The sequence below is a fragment of the Rhamphochromis sp. 'chilingali' genome (genome assembly GCF_963969265.1).
Source record: "Rhamphochromis sp. 'chilingali' genome assembly, chromosome: 2".
In the NCBI taxonomy this organism is placed as follows: Eukaryota; Metazoa; Chordata; class Actinopteri; order Cichliformes; family Cichlidae; genus Rhamphochromis; species Rhamphochromis sp. 'chilingali'.
In genome coordinates this window covers 18,451,844-18,465,528 of record NC_137930.1, presented here as the reverse complement: position 1 = coordinate 18,465,528, position 13,685 = coordinate 18,451,844, and the positions used below count along the sequence as shown (strand labels likewise).

General features: G+C 41.2%; 1 protein-coding gene across 1 annotated transcript in view; it reads left to right on the top strand.

Annotated features, from left to right (window-relative positions):
• The window catches only part of col27a1a (collagen, type XXVII, alpha 1a), a 71,985-nt gene that overhangs the window by 14,297 nt on the left and 44,003 nt on the right, over nt 1-13,685 (top strand). The window contains exons 5-7 of the mRNA XM_080865961.1: nt 5,807-5,860; nt 7,231-7,284; nt 7,427-7,480. Coding sequence (XP_080722087.1) covers nt 5,807-5,860; nt 7,231-7,284; nt 7,427-7,480 — 162 coding nt within the window. The remainder of the gene's footprint in view (nt 1-5,806; nt 5,861-7,230; nt 7,285-7,426; nt 7,481-13,685) is intronic.

Here is a 13,685-nt window from a genome sequence, read left to right as displayed (position 1 = left end):
AATGTAAGGATTCAGCCTGACATTTGTTTGTAACCACGACGGCAGCACGTTTGCATTGCCCAAACTGAACTATCATAACCCTTTAACGGATTGTAATAAAATGTGTTCCTCTTATCCAGCAGTACCCATAGAGGGAAACAACAGTAGAAGTTTTAACACATACTGTGTTGATTTACATAAAATGTACCACAAAAAAATCAGAATTCTGAGGAATTCTGACAATTTTGGTGTCAATTTTTTTCTCCTTTTGTTTTTGTCTGAAAAATTACATCACCCCCACCAATCAACAACTTGTTGTATCCTATCAGCACATTGCATTATCCCCTAATGTCAATTACCTCATTGATATTAGCGCTTAGCACAGTTGTGCCTGTGGTATCCCTTATGTTCTTGGTGTTAAACTGTTAATTACAAGGAAGGTACTGCAAACCTGCATTAAAAAAAAAGTCTGACATTTTATGCACTACACAGTGATTTCAGATATCCTTTATATTTTTATTTGTTGTTGTTTAAGTATAATATGTACTACGTGCTTATTCCTCCATGTCTGCAAGACCGTTAAGCTAAAGTCTCTGCGATCCCCAGCGCCACTACATATGTATGAAAAGCTCTTTGTCTGGCTCTAATTAAAGCTATTTAAGCCCAATCAGCACCTCCCGTTCTGTCTGTAGTACCAGTTTCACCACATTGGTCCCTCTTGTGGGATTTCTTATGATCCAAATCAAACTTACCTGGAATGAATCCTAAATAGGGTTTAAAAATCTAAGCAGAGAGCTGCGTGAAGCCAGTCAAGCCAAGCATGAGTCTGAGTGGAAATATGTTTTGCGCAAGAAAGCTGAAACTTTCCTCCAAATGTATTTTGGAAATTTACAAGGAGAGCTGTTAAAGCTTTTCCTAAGGAACACTTTCTCTATTTTGGACTCGTAAGCAATGAATGCGTAAGATAAATGCAAATAAACAGAAGGATAACTTTGATAACTGCAGTAGTTCAAGCAGGAAAAATGTGCTGCAGCATAATCCTTAATCACTGGTTGGATCCCAGGCTGGGCTGGACTTCTCAACTCTAACTTGCCCTTGATAAAGCTTTAGCATATGGCAGTGACCCCTTACCATCATCATAGCTTAGAAGTGACTTTTGTCAAACTCAATAAACTATCTCAGCAACAGCATCACGCTTATGTCAAGAGAGATGTTGAACTGCTGGTGGCATTCTCAGTGGAAGTGGTTGGTTTGCAAAGGGCAAGCAATGAAAAGAAGTCATTTTCAGTAAGGATGTATTTATAAATCCAGGGGTCAGTTGCAAACGCGCTGCCAGTGTGATTTAGTTTAATCCACACACTTGGGCCCATAAGCGCTCATATGGGATTGTATGCGTGCTACAACACTAATCCCTCCGTGCAGCACAGACATACCGTATGTGGGTGAGTTTACAAACTGCCTATATAAAGAGTGAGAAAGATTATGGCGCTTTCCTGTAAACAAAAGCATTTATCAAATTTAACTGCTGCTGCCATGTGTGTGTGCAAACATAGAAAGCCACACACACACATGCTAACATGCACTCCGCGCAAAGACATGCTATGCAAACTCTCCCCTCTTAGCCAGATGTATGTGTGGTTTCAATTTAGGAAGGGAAATTTACTTGTTGGTCACTTAAAAATTTGAATATATGGTGCAGATTGCTTAGTCTGCAGGGTCACAGGTAGGTTCTTTTGTTTGAAAGACTAGTTTCTGATAAAAGAGCTCTACCAGGTTTGACCTTCTGTAGCCTGGGATTACTGGAAGTCTGCATGATGACACACAGAGCACCATTGAGCCCAAGAAGAACCAACCATGAACCTTGACCTCTCATCCCACACATGAGAGTGCGAGATGCCATCTCTATGGCAACAGATGTGAGTACAGAGATTGTTGCTCAGTACCCATGAATAGTCGGGCCGAACTTTTTCGAGTGTATTTGAGGGTATATAATGACGACGATGGTAGGAGGGTGTGAGTGGAAATGTGGATGCATCGTCAGCGCACAGGCCTATATCTATCTGAAGCCTGTGTGTGTGCGTGTGTGTTTGTGTGTTCATCTGGAAACTGCTGGGTCAAAAGGGTCTTTGTGTGGGTGAAAATATCTCTGTCACCCATCTTTCCTCCTGCATTCCCTCCAAACCACTCCTCTGTCGCTAACCAAATTTCCCCTACCCTGCTTCACCTGTATGCATTCAGATCCCAGATCGGCATACGGAATAGAAACCTGGAAAACTTTAAAGAACTTTCAAATGAAAACATGTGCTCCTCTGTTGGGCTCTTTCGGTAACACCACGCAACAGATCAGCTTTTCAAGGGTCTTTATAATCCCTAGAGTAAACTGTGTGAACGGGTCTTTCCTCTGGAACAACTTTGTAATGACCTCCGGGACTATAAAAATCACAGACCAATCCCCTTTTGGGCACTTTGTTTTGGCATAAAAACCACATCTAGGTTTCCATCTTAATTTCCAAACTCGTCATTCACATTATTAATTATTACTATTATTGTTTTAAATACCTAAATAATACTTTAGACTTTTACTCGTTATTTCCTTTTTCATATGCTAAAAATGTTGGCACAGAAGCAGTTCATTCATCCCCATCTGCTTCTGTTATTATAGCATTTGAGTGTAATTCATGTGGCATTAAGCTGCAAATTCCACTCTTTTTATCCAGCAGTGGCGAGGTCTGTTTTCAGACTTTTAACAAACAGTGAAATATCTTTAGGGGCAAAGGTTCGAGTGTCTGTGAATGCTTGGTGGAATCTTTAATTATGAGGACATCCAGCAGTTTCACATGCTCTCTTGATCTAATGTTAGTTAATCAGATACTGCCCCGTCTGCTCTCATTTGGCACAGCATCATACAGAATCTCTTTTATCTTTAATATGGTGGCTGTACATACATTTAAAGTCTCTTTTACGAGCTAGTGTTGAAAATCAGAGTATGTTTACAGCACAGCCCATCAAAAGGCCTCATCTAAAATATTCTGCGTGTGAACGTGACTTTGGCAGTGATGTCACGTATCCAATTTTAAGTGCGTATGGTGCATGTGTTGGCTTCAAGTTGCATATATGTTGTTGGGCATTTTGGTATATTTAAGCATAGGTATTTATAAGATAAGATAAGATAAGATAGAACTTTATTAATCCCTCGGGTGGGTTCCTCTGGGAAATTCGATTTCCAAAAAAAGCACAGCACCGACAGAAGTTACAGAGTTATACACACACACATATATATAAATACAGAGACAATATAAATAAAATATACGAAGGGGATAAATAGAATAAATAGGAATAAAAATAAAAATACAAGTGAATTGCACATTTCAAGTATTGAGTCTATTGCACCGTTGACTATTTACAAAAGTATTGCACAAAAGGTATATATACAATATGGTGGCATATGATGAAACATTAGAAGCTACCATTTGTTTAGATTTTCACCATTTTGTCTCCAAAGAACTGGAATAAATTACACAGAGCTAGCAGCACTATTACCGCAGGAACCACAGCAACGCCCTGTATTGCTGTTCAGAGGTTGGTGGCTTTTTATTTGATAGCCCTTAGCTTGTGTGTGCCCCACCCTGGTCTTCTCTAATTAGACACCTGTTGCGAGAGAGAAGGAGCAAGACGCGGAGGCGAGAGCACTGCAGCAAATGTTAGTGCCAGCCCATGCCTACTAGAGCACTTACCAACCTGTGGTAAGCCACAGGGTTAATTTTGAATCATGTAATTCAAACTTGTCTTGTTTGTGTAAGTTTATTTAGGGCACAACAGGGACCCTTAATGCTGTCTGGACAGACCAGCTCTCGAGGAATGCCAGCTGTATACAAAACCGAAAATGAAAAGGGAAGCATGTGGGAGGACAAGAGGCGAGGTCTTAACTTGAGAATGCTTGGAATGAGAGTATTTCAAAATCGTACTTTTTCTTATTTTCTTTCAGAGGCTTACTGCTACAATTGCATGTGCTCATCTGAAACATGGCCAAAAATTCAAATAATGAGTTCAGCGTATGTACAAATAATGCATGTAAGCCAAAAGCTCAGGCTTCAGACTGCTCTAAGTACTCAGTTTAGGGTTTTTTTTGTTGTTGTTGTTTTTTTTACTCATGGCTCTCTGTATGAAATCCTTACTAAGGTCATCCCAAGCATAAGAGAAGCCCTATTTGTTTAATTCTTTTGTTTGTGAGGGGCAACCAATCAGAAGAACGTTGGCTTAAAGGCAGTAGAAGGGTTGTAAAACAGCTTGTTTCAGACGAAGGGCAGATGCACAAAGACCCAGTAAGACCTGAGGACTCTTTTGACCTGTGAATCATGCAAAGTAAATGGACTGGTTCTTCTATGGCACTTTTCTACTTGAGCTTTGAAAGCGCTTTATACAGCATGCCTCATTCACCCACATTTATACAAACATTTTTTATGCCTAAGTGCTTTCTATCTAACATTCACACTCTGATGAATGCATCAAAGAGTAACTTCAGTATCTTACCCAAGAATACTTTGGTAAGTAGGTTGGAGCATCCAGGGATTGAACCTTAGTAGATGACCCGCTCTACATCCTGAGCTACAGCAAACAAATCAATGCAAAGTTAAATTGAATAAAATCTTTGCTGGAAATTCCTGAGTGTTACTTAATAAGAACCTCGTGTCACCAAGATGCTGTGTTCACCCATCACAAACTCTTGGTCACTTTCATCAAACTGTCCCTTAATAGAAAGATCCGTTCCATCAAAGGCCTGCTGTATGCTGTCATGTCATGTCTGATTTAAATGACCTCCTCAGCATGTCCTGAAGTTCTCCAGAGGCCTGGTAATGAACTAATCATTGGTTCAGGTGTGTTGACCCAGGGTGAGATCTAAAACCTGCAGGACACCGACCCTCGAGGCTTGGAGTTTGACACCCCTGCCTTACATAATAACTTCCTGATTTGTTTTTAGCCACCTCAGTAAAACCTGCTGACCCAGCTCTTAAAGCAGTTTTTGCTCTTTTTCCACATTTTGACTCGATCAGCCCTGACCCAGGACAGAGCTAGGTCATGGACCCAAAAATGGCATACCATTTGGAGGGAAGGAGTGAGCATTATACAGCAAACTCAGAAGAAGAGAGGGGAAGACAAACAGCTATCTAAGTGACGGGGAAATAGCAGCCTCACATGCTTTTTTTCTGCAGGCTGTTTTTCAAACCCAAGAAAAACTGGTGTGTTTTCACTCTCTGGCTTCCAACATCTTCTTTTAAACCTCCCTGTGGGGGTTACTGGACAGAGTGAGATGGTTTTACATTACAAATGTGCCGCCGCTGTAGATCTTGCTTTGTTTGAGCTCATTTCCTCACCAACAGTCGGTGCAGACAGAAATGCACACCAGTGATCGAATTCAAAATGTTATGAAATGAGATGATCTGTATTACTCATTAAGATCCCTGGAAAATGTGTGTTTGTTTGTGCGTGTGTTGGGGGGTGCTTGTGGAGTCTGTGGCGAGTGGGGGCAGGAAAACCACATCCATATGGTAAAGCAGCTCCTGAGAGCCCCATTTTTTCCATAAGCATCTACCCCCAACAACAACGCCAAATACCTCATCAGCACACTCACACATACACACACAGCTGATTTATAGGAAAACAGGTTGAGGCTGAGCTTCTCCAGACAGTCTTTACCCCCCACCTTCATCCCTGGTCTCATTCACAGAAGCAAAGCCACAGTCTGCGTCAGCTCTTTTTTTATGCAAATGCCTGCTCTTGATCTTGATCACCTTTTGATTGTGTTTTACTTTTTCTCATTTCAACACAGGGCCCCCCTGGTCCACATGGAAACCCTGGGAGACCCGGTCCACCTGGATTCAAGGTACACATCTAGTCTAACCTTTGGTCCTGCGTGATCCAGCCATGTCGATTTTCCCATATGAAGTGGTTACACGATTGGGTTTGCCTATACTGCTATTTTACTATGATGTAATGTGAATCATAATCCCATGAGAACATGTTAGATTTACATTTTTCTATATCAGCTGGAAACCCCTACAAAGCAAAACGGTAATGGAGTTTGATGGCAGAAAAATAAAGGAAACTTCAGTTCACAGCAGGGCTGCAAGTACCTGGCAGCTGGAGTACAGAAGCTGTTTCACTTTAGCATGTGTGCTGAAGAGATCAATGTTAGGATTCCCATTTATACTTGAATTGTTCTGCAGACTTTTGCAAGCGACTGAGGTTTTTATGTTGAAAGGTCTTGAGGTCTTTAAGGAGAAAATATATAAATATATGTATATATAATATTTTCTGCATTCCTGATGTAATGGATTTATGCCTTTGCAAATACCCTTAACCTCTGACATTGTGTGCTTACATGGTAGAGTGAGGGCCTGCACCTAAAGTGCATTGTGAAAAAAAAATGGAAACTTTTCCAAACCTTCAAGCTATTATCATACCCTATTATTTATTGATTGCACTCAGATTTGTTGCTTTCCAGCTGAGAGGTAGATTGGAAGGGCGATTTCTCTGCAGTGTAAGAAAGGCTGCTGGCTGCTGGTTAGCATGCTTAATAACAACACTGGAAACATAAGCAAACTGTTTAAAGAACCTCTAAGTCTCATGAGTTACAGATAAGGTCAGGCATACGCAAACACGATGGAATGATCAGCAGCAAAGGTTTAATGAGAACTTCGGTATATTGTGAGACAGACTGGGGTGGGCCAAGCTTCTTCTTCCTGGCAAGTGTGTTGAAAGAAAGATTATGGAGTGTTTGATGTCTCGGGGTGCACCACAATCTTCGTTCTTTCATCATTAATAAACGAGACAGAGTTGTAAATGGCAGGGGTCCGAAGGGGAAAGAGAGGGAGTCAGCACTCAGTGTAATTTCCGATCCGTGGCTTTGATGTGCTGAAACCCCATTATTGTTACCTGCTGACAATGAAGCTTGGTGTGTGTGTGTGTGTGTGTGTGTGTGTGTGTGTGTGTGTGTGTGTGTGTGTGTGTGTGTGTGTGTGTGTGTGTGTGTGTGTGTGTGTGTGTGTGGAGGCCACTAAGTAGAGCATGTGTGTTACTAAATTTGTCACACTACAAAGACGTTACTTGTTATCTTTAAGTATGTGATATAAAGAGGGACCCCTTTATGTCCTTTAAGTCTTCCACAAAAAGAAAATATGTTCATATTTTATTCATGTGTTAAATATGATTGACTTCACCGTGTGAGTTTGGTGAATTGTTTGTTTCTCCCAGGGGAACAAAGGTGACCCTGGAATCTCACCTGGACCAGCACCCAAAGGAGAGAAGGTATAATATCCTCCCTATACTTATTTTCCCCATTAATTTGTAATGATGTCCTGGGTGGCTCTAAGCGCATTTCTGATTGCTGTGTGTGTGACCTCACTTTCCTCCACACTTGGCCTTTAAACATTCCCACTTTGTATTCCAGGGAGACTCGGGGATCATTGGCCCAGTTGGAATGATTGGCCAGCCAGGTCGAAAGGTAAGACTTGAACTGCTAATGTCCTTCCAGAGCTTCTCAAAACCCTTTCATCAAGTTTACTCTCAGTAAACTGAAGTGAATTGTTCTTAAACGCCTATTTACCAACTAAAAGGCGAGCAAAGCGTTTGCATCTGCAAACTATGAGGCGAGGCCCGAGGCAATGCATGAGTCACAATGTGTATTGGTAATGTGTCTGTGTGTGGTGTTGTTTGTGTATAACCTGCTCATCTTTGTAAAAGTATCTCTACTCATCTTCTGCTTCCCAATTCTCTCCATTTTTGTTTTTCCTTTTTGTGCTCGCCAGTTTGTTTAGTGGATCCTGCAGAGATCTGGCAGGAAGGCTGCCACAGGAGATAAAGGGGTCAGACTTTTTTTCAAAGGGGAAAAGAGAATGGGAATCATGCACTCAGTCGTCAAATTGCTAGTGTCTTAAATCTTACTTAAGGCACGGCTTGAGTGATTCATAAGTCCAAGGAAGTAAAATGTAGGGCAGACCTTCTGGTAGACAGAAGTGTAACAAGCACAGACTGAGATTAAGACCAAGTTGAATGTCTGGGTTGTGTATGCGTCTCTGTGGGCATGAATGCATCCCTGTGTACTTATCTTTGTGAGCGCGTGTGTTACTACTTGTTAATACTTGTTCCCTGAGGGCGCGTCAGCAGTTGAAGTTTAAGTGAACGAATTTTGGCTCAGTACATGTGGAAAAGATACAAACAATCAGCCAAATGCAATGTGTCAGAATTAAATGTGGTTTCTTGGTTAGTGGTTAGAGAAAGGATGCAACCCATTCCCATTCCCTAGATTCATATTTTAACTCTAGGGGAACCATCTTTAACATCATTTTCCAATATACAGGGTTACATTTTAGCATTGCCAATGTGAGAAGAACAGAAAATTTAGGGTCCGAATTTAAAAGTAGGTTGGGTGGTGAATGACTGGGGCTCCTTTACGTTCACTCTCTATTTTTGACTTGCAGTTACATTCAAACAACTAAACTCTGTGGTTAGATTCAGGGGGAAAGTTAGGGTTGTCGTGTTGAACACACACTAAGAGCCCCATTTTTCCCATCTGCGTCAGGTTTCCTTCGATACCGTGGTTACGCATCCTTGGTTAACATAGTTACCCATTCTGTAACAGTGACTACGTCAGTGGACTGCTTTTTCCCCTTAATCAGCGTTTTAAACTCTACTCCACTGAAAAGTTGCAAAACGATGTAAAAATTGCCCAGGTTATTACAGTGTAATATGCTAGGTACCTGATCAAGTGTCGCTTTGTAATGACTTAGGAGTGAGGGCAGATTGAGGAACAAAACTTTGGCTGTAAAGACTTTAACTTGTAAACAATGTAAACTTAGTTATGAAGTCATATAACACAGTGAATAAACTACGAAAGCTAGAATAAAGGAGTGGAGCCTGACCCACAGTTTCATATAGTAGTGCCAAGTAAACTCCAGCTGATGGCAGTTAATTAAATTGAATACCTCTGAAATATGACAGATATAAACAAAGACCGCATGTGAGCCAGAAAAATGTTGGGAACCACTTCAGTTTAATCTTTGTGCTCGCTTCCAGTCAGCATCAAAATAGTTCCTTTCACCCTTTTTCCAAGTAAACTGTTGCAAACATATGTCTAATAAATGAAAAGACGATCCTATTAAAAGCTTCCAATCACATCATGCATCAAATGCAGCTGAGCCGTGCACATGTCTTAAACAAATTAGGTCAGTAATTGAATAGTGCAGGTTGACTGTATGCCTTTCAGACTAGGTGTAAAGCACTTCTGGCTGTATTTACTTTCTTCCCAGAGCCACAGTGCTCTGTAACACAGTGTCAGACTTCAGCCGGATGGCTACCTCGGGCTCAACATATGGCTTTTGTTAGGTGTCTGCTTTTCTGTGTGTGTTGTGTGTGTGTGTGTCTTAGTCCATTTGTATGTCGCTGCCTCTCTCTTTCACACACACTCAGCCAGAATGGAAACAAAAAAAAATGTAAGTCTGGTGAAAAACATTCACAGATTCCTTTAAAACTAGCAATTTGAAGATTTATCAAGAAGTTAGTGCCTTTTAACTTGGCCAAGGGTGACTACACAGATTAAGTCAGATTATTTAAGACAGTGATTTGTTTGTTAGCATAAATGTAAGATCACTTTAAAGTATGCACTGTATACTTACTTTTTTACCCTCGACAGCATTTTCCGCTTATCTGCATGCAGTCCAGAGGTGGAGCAAACTGCTTTAATAAAACCCAAGGGCACATTATAGCTCGAATTATCAGAATGACATCATAGACTCTTCACTAGGGGAGCGTAACCATAGCAACTTCATACACACACACACACACACACACACACACACACACACACACACACACACACACACACACATACACAGAGACTGACATCACCAAAGCATGCCTCAGGTATTGGTCAATGAACCACAGACAACTTGACTATAAAGGAAACTTGTTAAAGTAAGCACAAGGAGGCAACTTCCTTTCTGTACACAAACACAAAGAAGCTCATTAACCTGCTTCCATCCTGCAGTAAACAAAGCACAATAACTTGTTGTAGTTATCGGCTATCCACTGTAGCAGCAGTTTCCTTAAATGAATCTCCATCCTTAATGCAACACTGTGACAGGCGTGTGAGTCAGTCTCCAAAGGGTACTCCTCAAACAGGCCTTGTTCTGTTCATTTTCAAGGTGGAAAGTCCCAGACGCGTTTCGCCCTGATGTAGATCTCTCCATTTCCACAGAAGCCAGATGAATACAAAGAGAATGCAATATTTGAAAACAAATAACAACATTTATGGGCATTGGATTTCCCTCGTAGGCCACCCTGAAACACCTTCGTATTGCTCTTGTGTTTCTAGCTGTTTAACTTTCTCTGTCATCGTTTGCTTGTTTTTCTGTGGTTTAGGAAAACAGGACAACAGCAACTTTTCCTCTCTTCTCCTCTGTATTTTTGCCCTCCACTTTCTCTGTCTCACACACAAACACGCACGAATATCCAGCCTCTAATTCATCCTTAGCCGTGATGTTTCGACCGGGAATTCTGGAATTTGGCTTCTGGGTTTTTGGGGGGGTTTTTTCCGTGGAAACTTTAATGGAGGAAACAGTGGTACTTTAAATGTGTGATACTAGAGTGTGATTTTACACTGTCAGACAAGCCAAATATGTTCCGCTCTGTACAACATTTGTTCTAGCAGGCAGGCTCTGAATGGTTTTTCAGTATGGCGAGGCAGGGTCAGGGATAGGGGACATACACAGGGCCAAACCTCAACTACAAATCCACAGTACAAGCCACGCATCTCACCTTACTGCCTGCATGCCCTGTGTCCCATCCCAGGACTAGGTGATCCGTCTCTCCTCACTTTCTGCCTGTCTCTTAAAGTGTCCATACTTTTTTCACCTGAAAGTCGAGACATACCGTCGAGCAGAGCAATATCTATTTGCTGGGCCTTCATGTCATATGAAGCTATTTAAAACTATGTTTCTTATTGACATTGTTTGCATTGACAGCCTATAGGGATGTAAGGAACGATATATGAGGATTCTAAATTCACATTACTTTGTTAGGACTTTGTTATGTACATTACAGTAACTGGTTAAAACCATTTAACACAACAGTTTGAATATATGCACAATGAAATAGCAAAAACCTGCACTTTCCACTTCTTTTCCACATCTTAAAGTTTTCTGTTAATGACTGTAGGACAATAAAGGATTTATGTCCTGTGGGTGATGTAGGTGTCATCACACAAACCATGTATCTTGAACATAGCTGTAATGGGTATGTTAATCAGCACTGTCTTCGTTGCTGTTAGCAACTGAATCGTCTGAAAATGTTCATAATTTGCCAGAGATTGTGCAAACTTTTAAAGACTACGAGAGCATATCCAGACAGCTGGAAAGTAATCCATAAACACTCTTGTCGACTCAGTGGTTATGCAACATTGTGGGAAAATGTGACTGTCTTGAGACACTTTGTGGTGTTTATAAAAAGTCTCTATACTTGTGCTTTTCACATACGTGTTATCCAAATATGTGATTGTTTTACAGCAAGCAAAGTTTGGATACTCTGATGTTTTTCAGTTTTATACAATAAAATCCTTTTCAATGAATTCCAAAAGGAGAAGTAGCCTATAATTAAAAGGTAGAATCATATACTGTATTTCACTCCCAGTTCCAGACAGTGTATTAATCATCCTCGTTTCCTTTATTTGTGCATGGCAGTTTGTTGTATGACATTAATCTGCCTGGAGTCCCGTTCCAAACCAAACTCTCTCCATTAAGCTCCTGCTCGCTGTTCAAACTAACAAATGCTCCACATGCTCATCATCATCATAATTATGAGAGAATTCAAATCAACCATCATTTTCTTTGCGTGTTTTACAACAAATCACTTCTCTGTTCTCTGGTAGCAGTAACAGTGATACTGCATGCAAGGAAACATTGTTCTGAAATTGCTGTGCAGACAGGGATGAGATGAGGAATCTTTTTCCACTGGCTAAATTTCAGCCAAATTGTCCAGTTCCTTCGCACAGTTGTTTGTTTTTTGTCTGTCCCTGCGTGGAGCGTTTATGTTCTCCTGTACATTCAATGTATACATGGAGCCAGACGATTACGCCGAGCAATCATGTGGCTCCATTCTGTAGGGTTTGAAGCGATGAAAGCAGAGATTAATAAGGAGAGTCGTATATTTCTGCTACCAGGGTGCTGCACAGTTCAGTCAGATACGCATTGTTTGTGGAGTACAGTTGTTAAGCACACGTGAGGTTGGCACTCATTTGAACACCCACAATGTGGGTACAGCAAGTCAAAGGAATGACATGTCATCAGCAGACACGATGTGTCTTTTATTTTCTCTCTGCCAAAATGCGCTTAGCGTTCCCCCGGGGCACTCCTAGACTTAGCTGGGTGGAGGGTTTGTGCTTATAGAGTGCTACCGGGAGGCTGCTGTAAATGAAAAGCATTTTGGTGGGTTTATCTGATTGAACACACATGCTTGTTAAACAAGTGGCATTGTAAACACCGGCAGCCTGGCGGGAATGGCCACTCTCATTAGCAAGCTCATAATGAGTGAGATAAGGATCTAAGATGGTCTAGCTGAGGTTGAGAGACTATGGTTAATACACAGGAACCACGGCATCTGTGCATGTGTGTGTTTGTGGTTAGTGGACCTCACAGTACACCATGGGAACATAAGCCACTACACATGTTTGTACTACAAGTAAGCCATGTAATAAGATGGAGGGTATATTGTGCATAAGGTGCATGTATCTTCGTGTGTGATTGTGCATGTGCCCATCTGTGCGAATGTGCACACATTTGTGAACCTGTATATGTGTTTCCAAGCTTGAGAGAGGGTTTAGGTCACCGCTTCTTCAGAGAATATATGTTAGCGAAGAAGTGCATAGAAAACAGAAATTTATTTTAAGTAGTAATTAAAAGCCAGTGGTTGTGTCTCAGTATAAACAGACCATATATTTGGACACATGTAGGTAATCATCAGAAAAACACAAATGTTTACCAGCTGACCACCGTCATAATATTGCACTTTATAATTGGGAAGTTTTCAGACATGTGCAGCATGTGTCTCTGAGTCCATCTGTTCTCTTTAGTGATAATACTTTTGCAAAATAAGAAAACCCACAAAAATTCAAGCTTGTGTCACTGTGTCTGTCAGCACCTGCTAACATCTCTACTTGTTTATTTGTGTTACTCATGTATTTTCCTCTCAGCCAAAGGCATCTCCTCCTAGTGGTCTTTTGATGATGTGCACCAGATGATGTGAGGTGAACGTTTTCCAACACAACACAGGGCTTATATGTGTGTTAGACACAGATGAAAGCAGACTTTAAAAAAAAACATAGATCTGCAATGACAATTACAAAAGGTTTACTAGAAAACAACTCTTTGCTGACACAGTTGCTGGAACTATTAAAGCGCAGGAGGTGGTGTTTAAAATGCTGGGAACGGCAGTTTAAAGTGCTGCTGCGTAGTGGACCGACGAGAGCGATCGTGTAACGTAATGAGTAGAGGGATGCTGCGTCCTCTTCTCCTGCTGCAGTCAGTTGACAGAGCAGTGGATAGTTTACAGGAACTCTGGGAGCCTTGGCTTGGAACGCTGAAGCTGTGGTTTAGGAAAACGGGACAACAGGAGTCTTTCCTTTCTTCGGCCGTCTGTTTTTACTTTGTTTTTTTCCC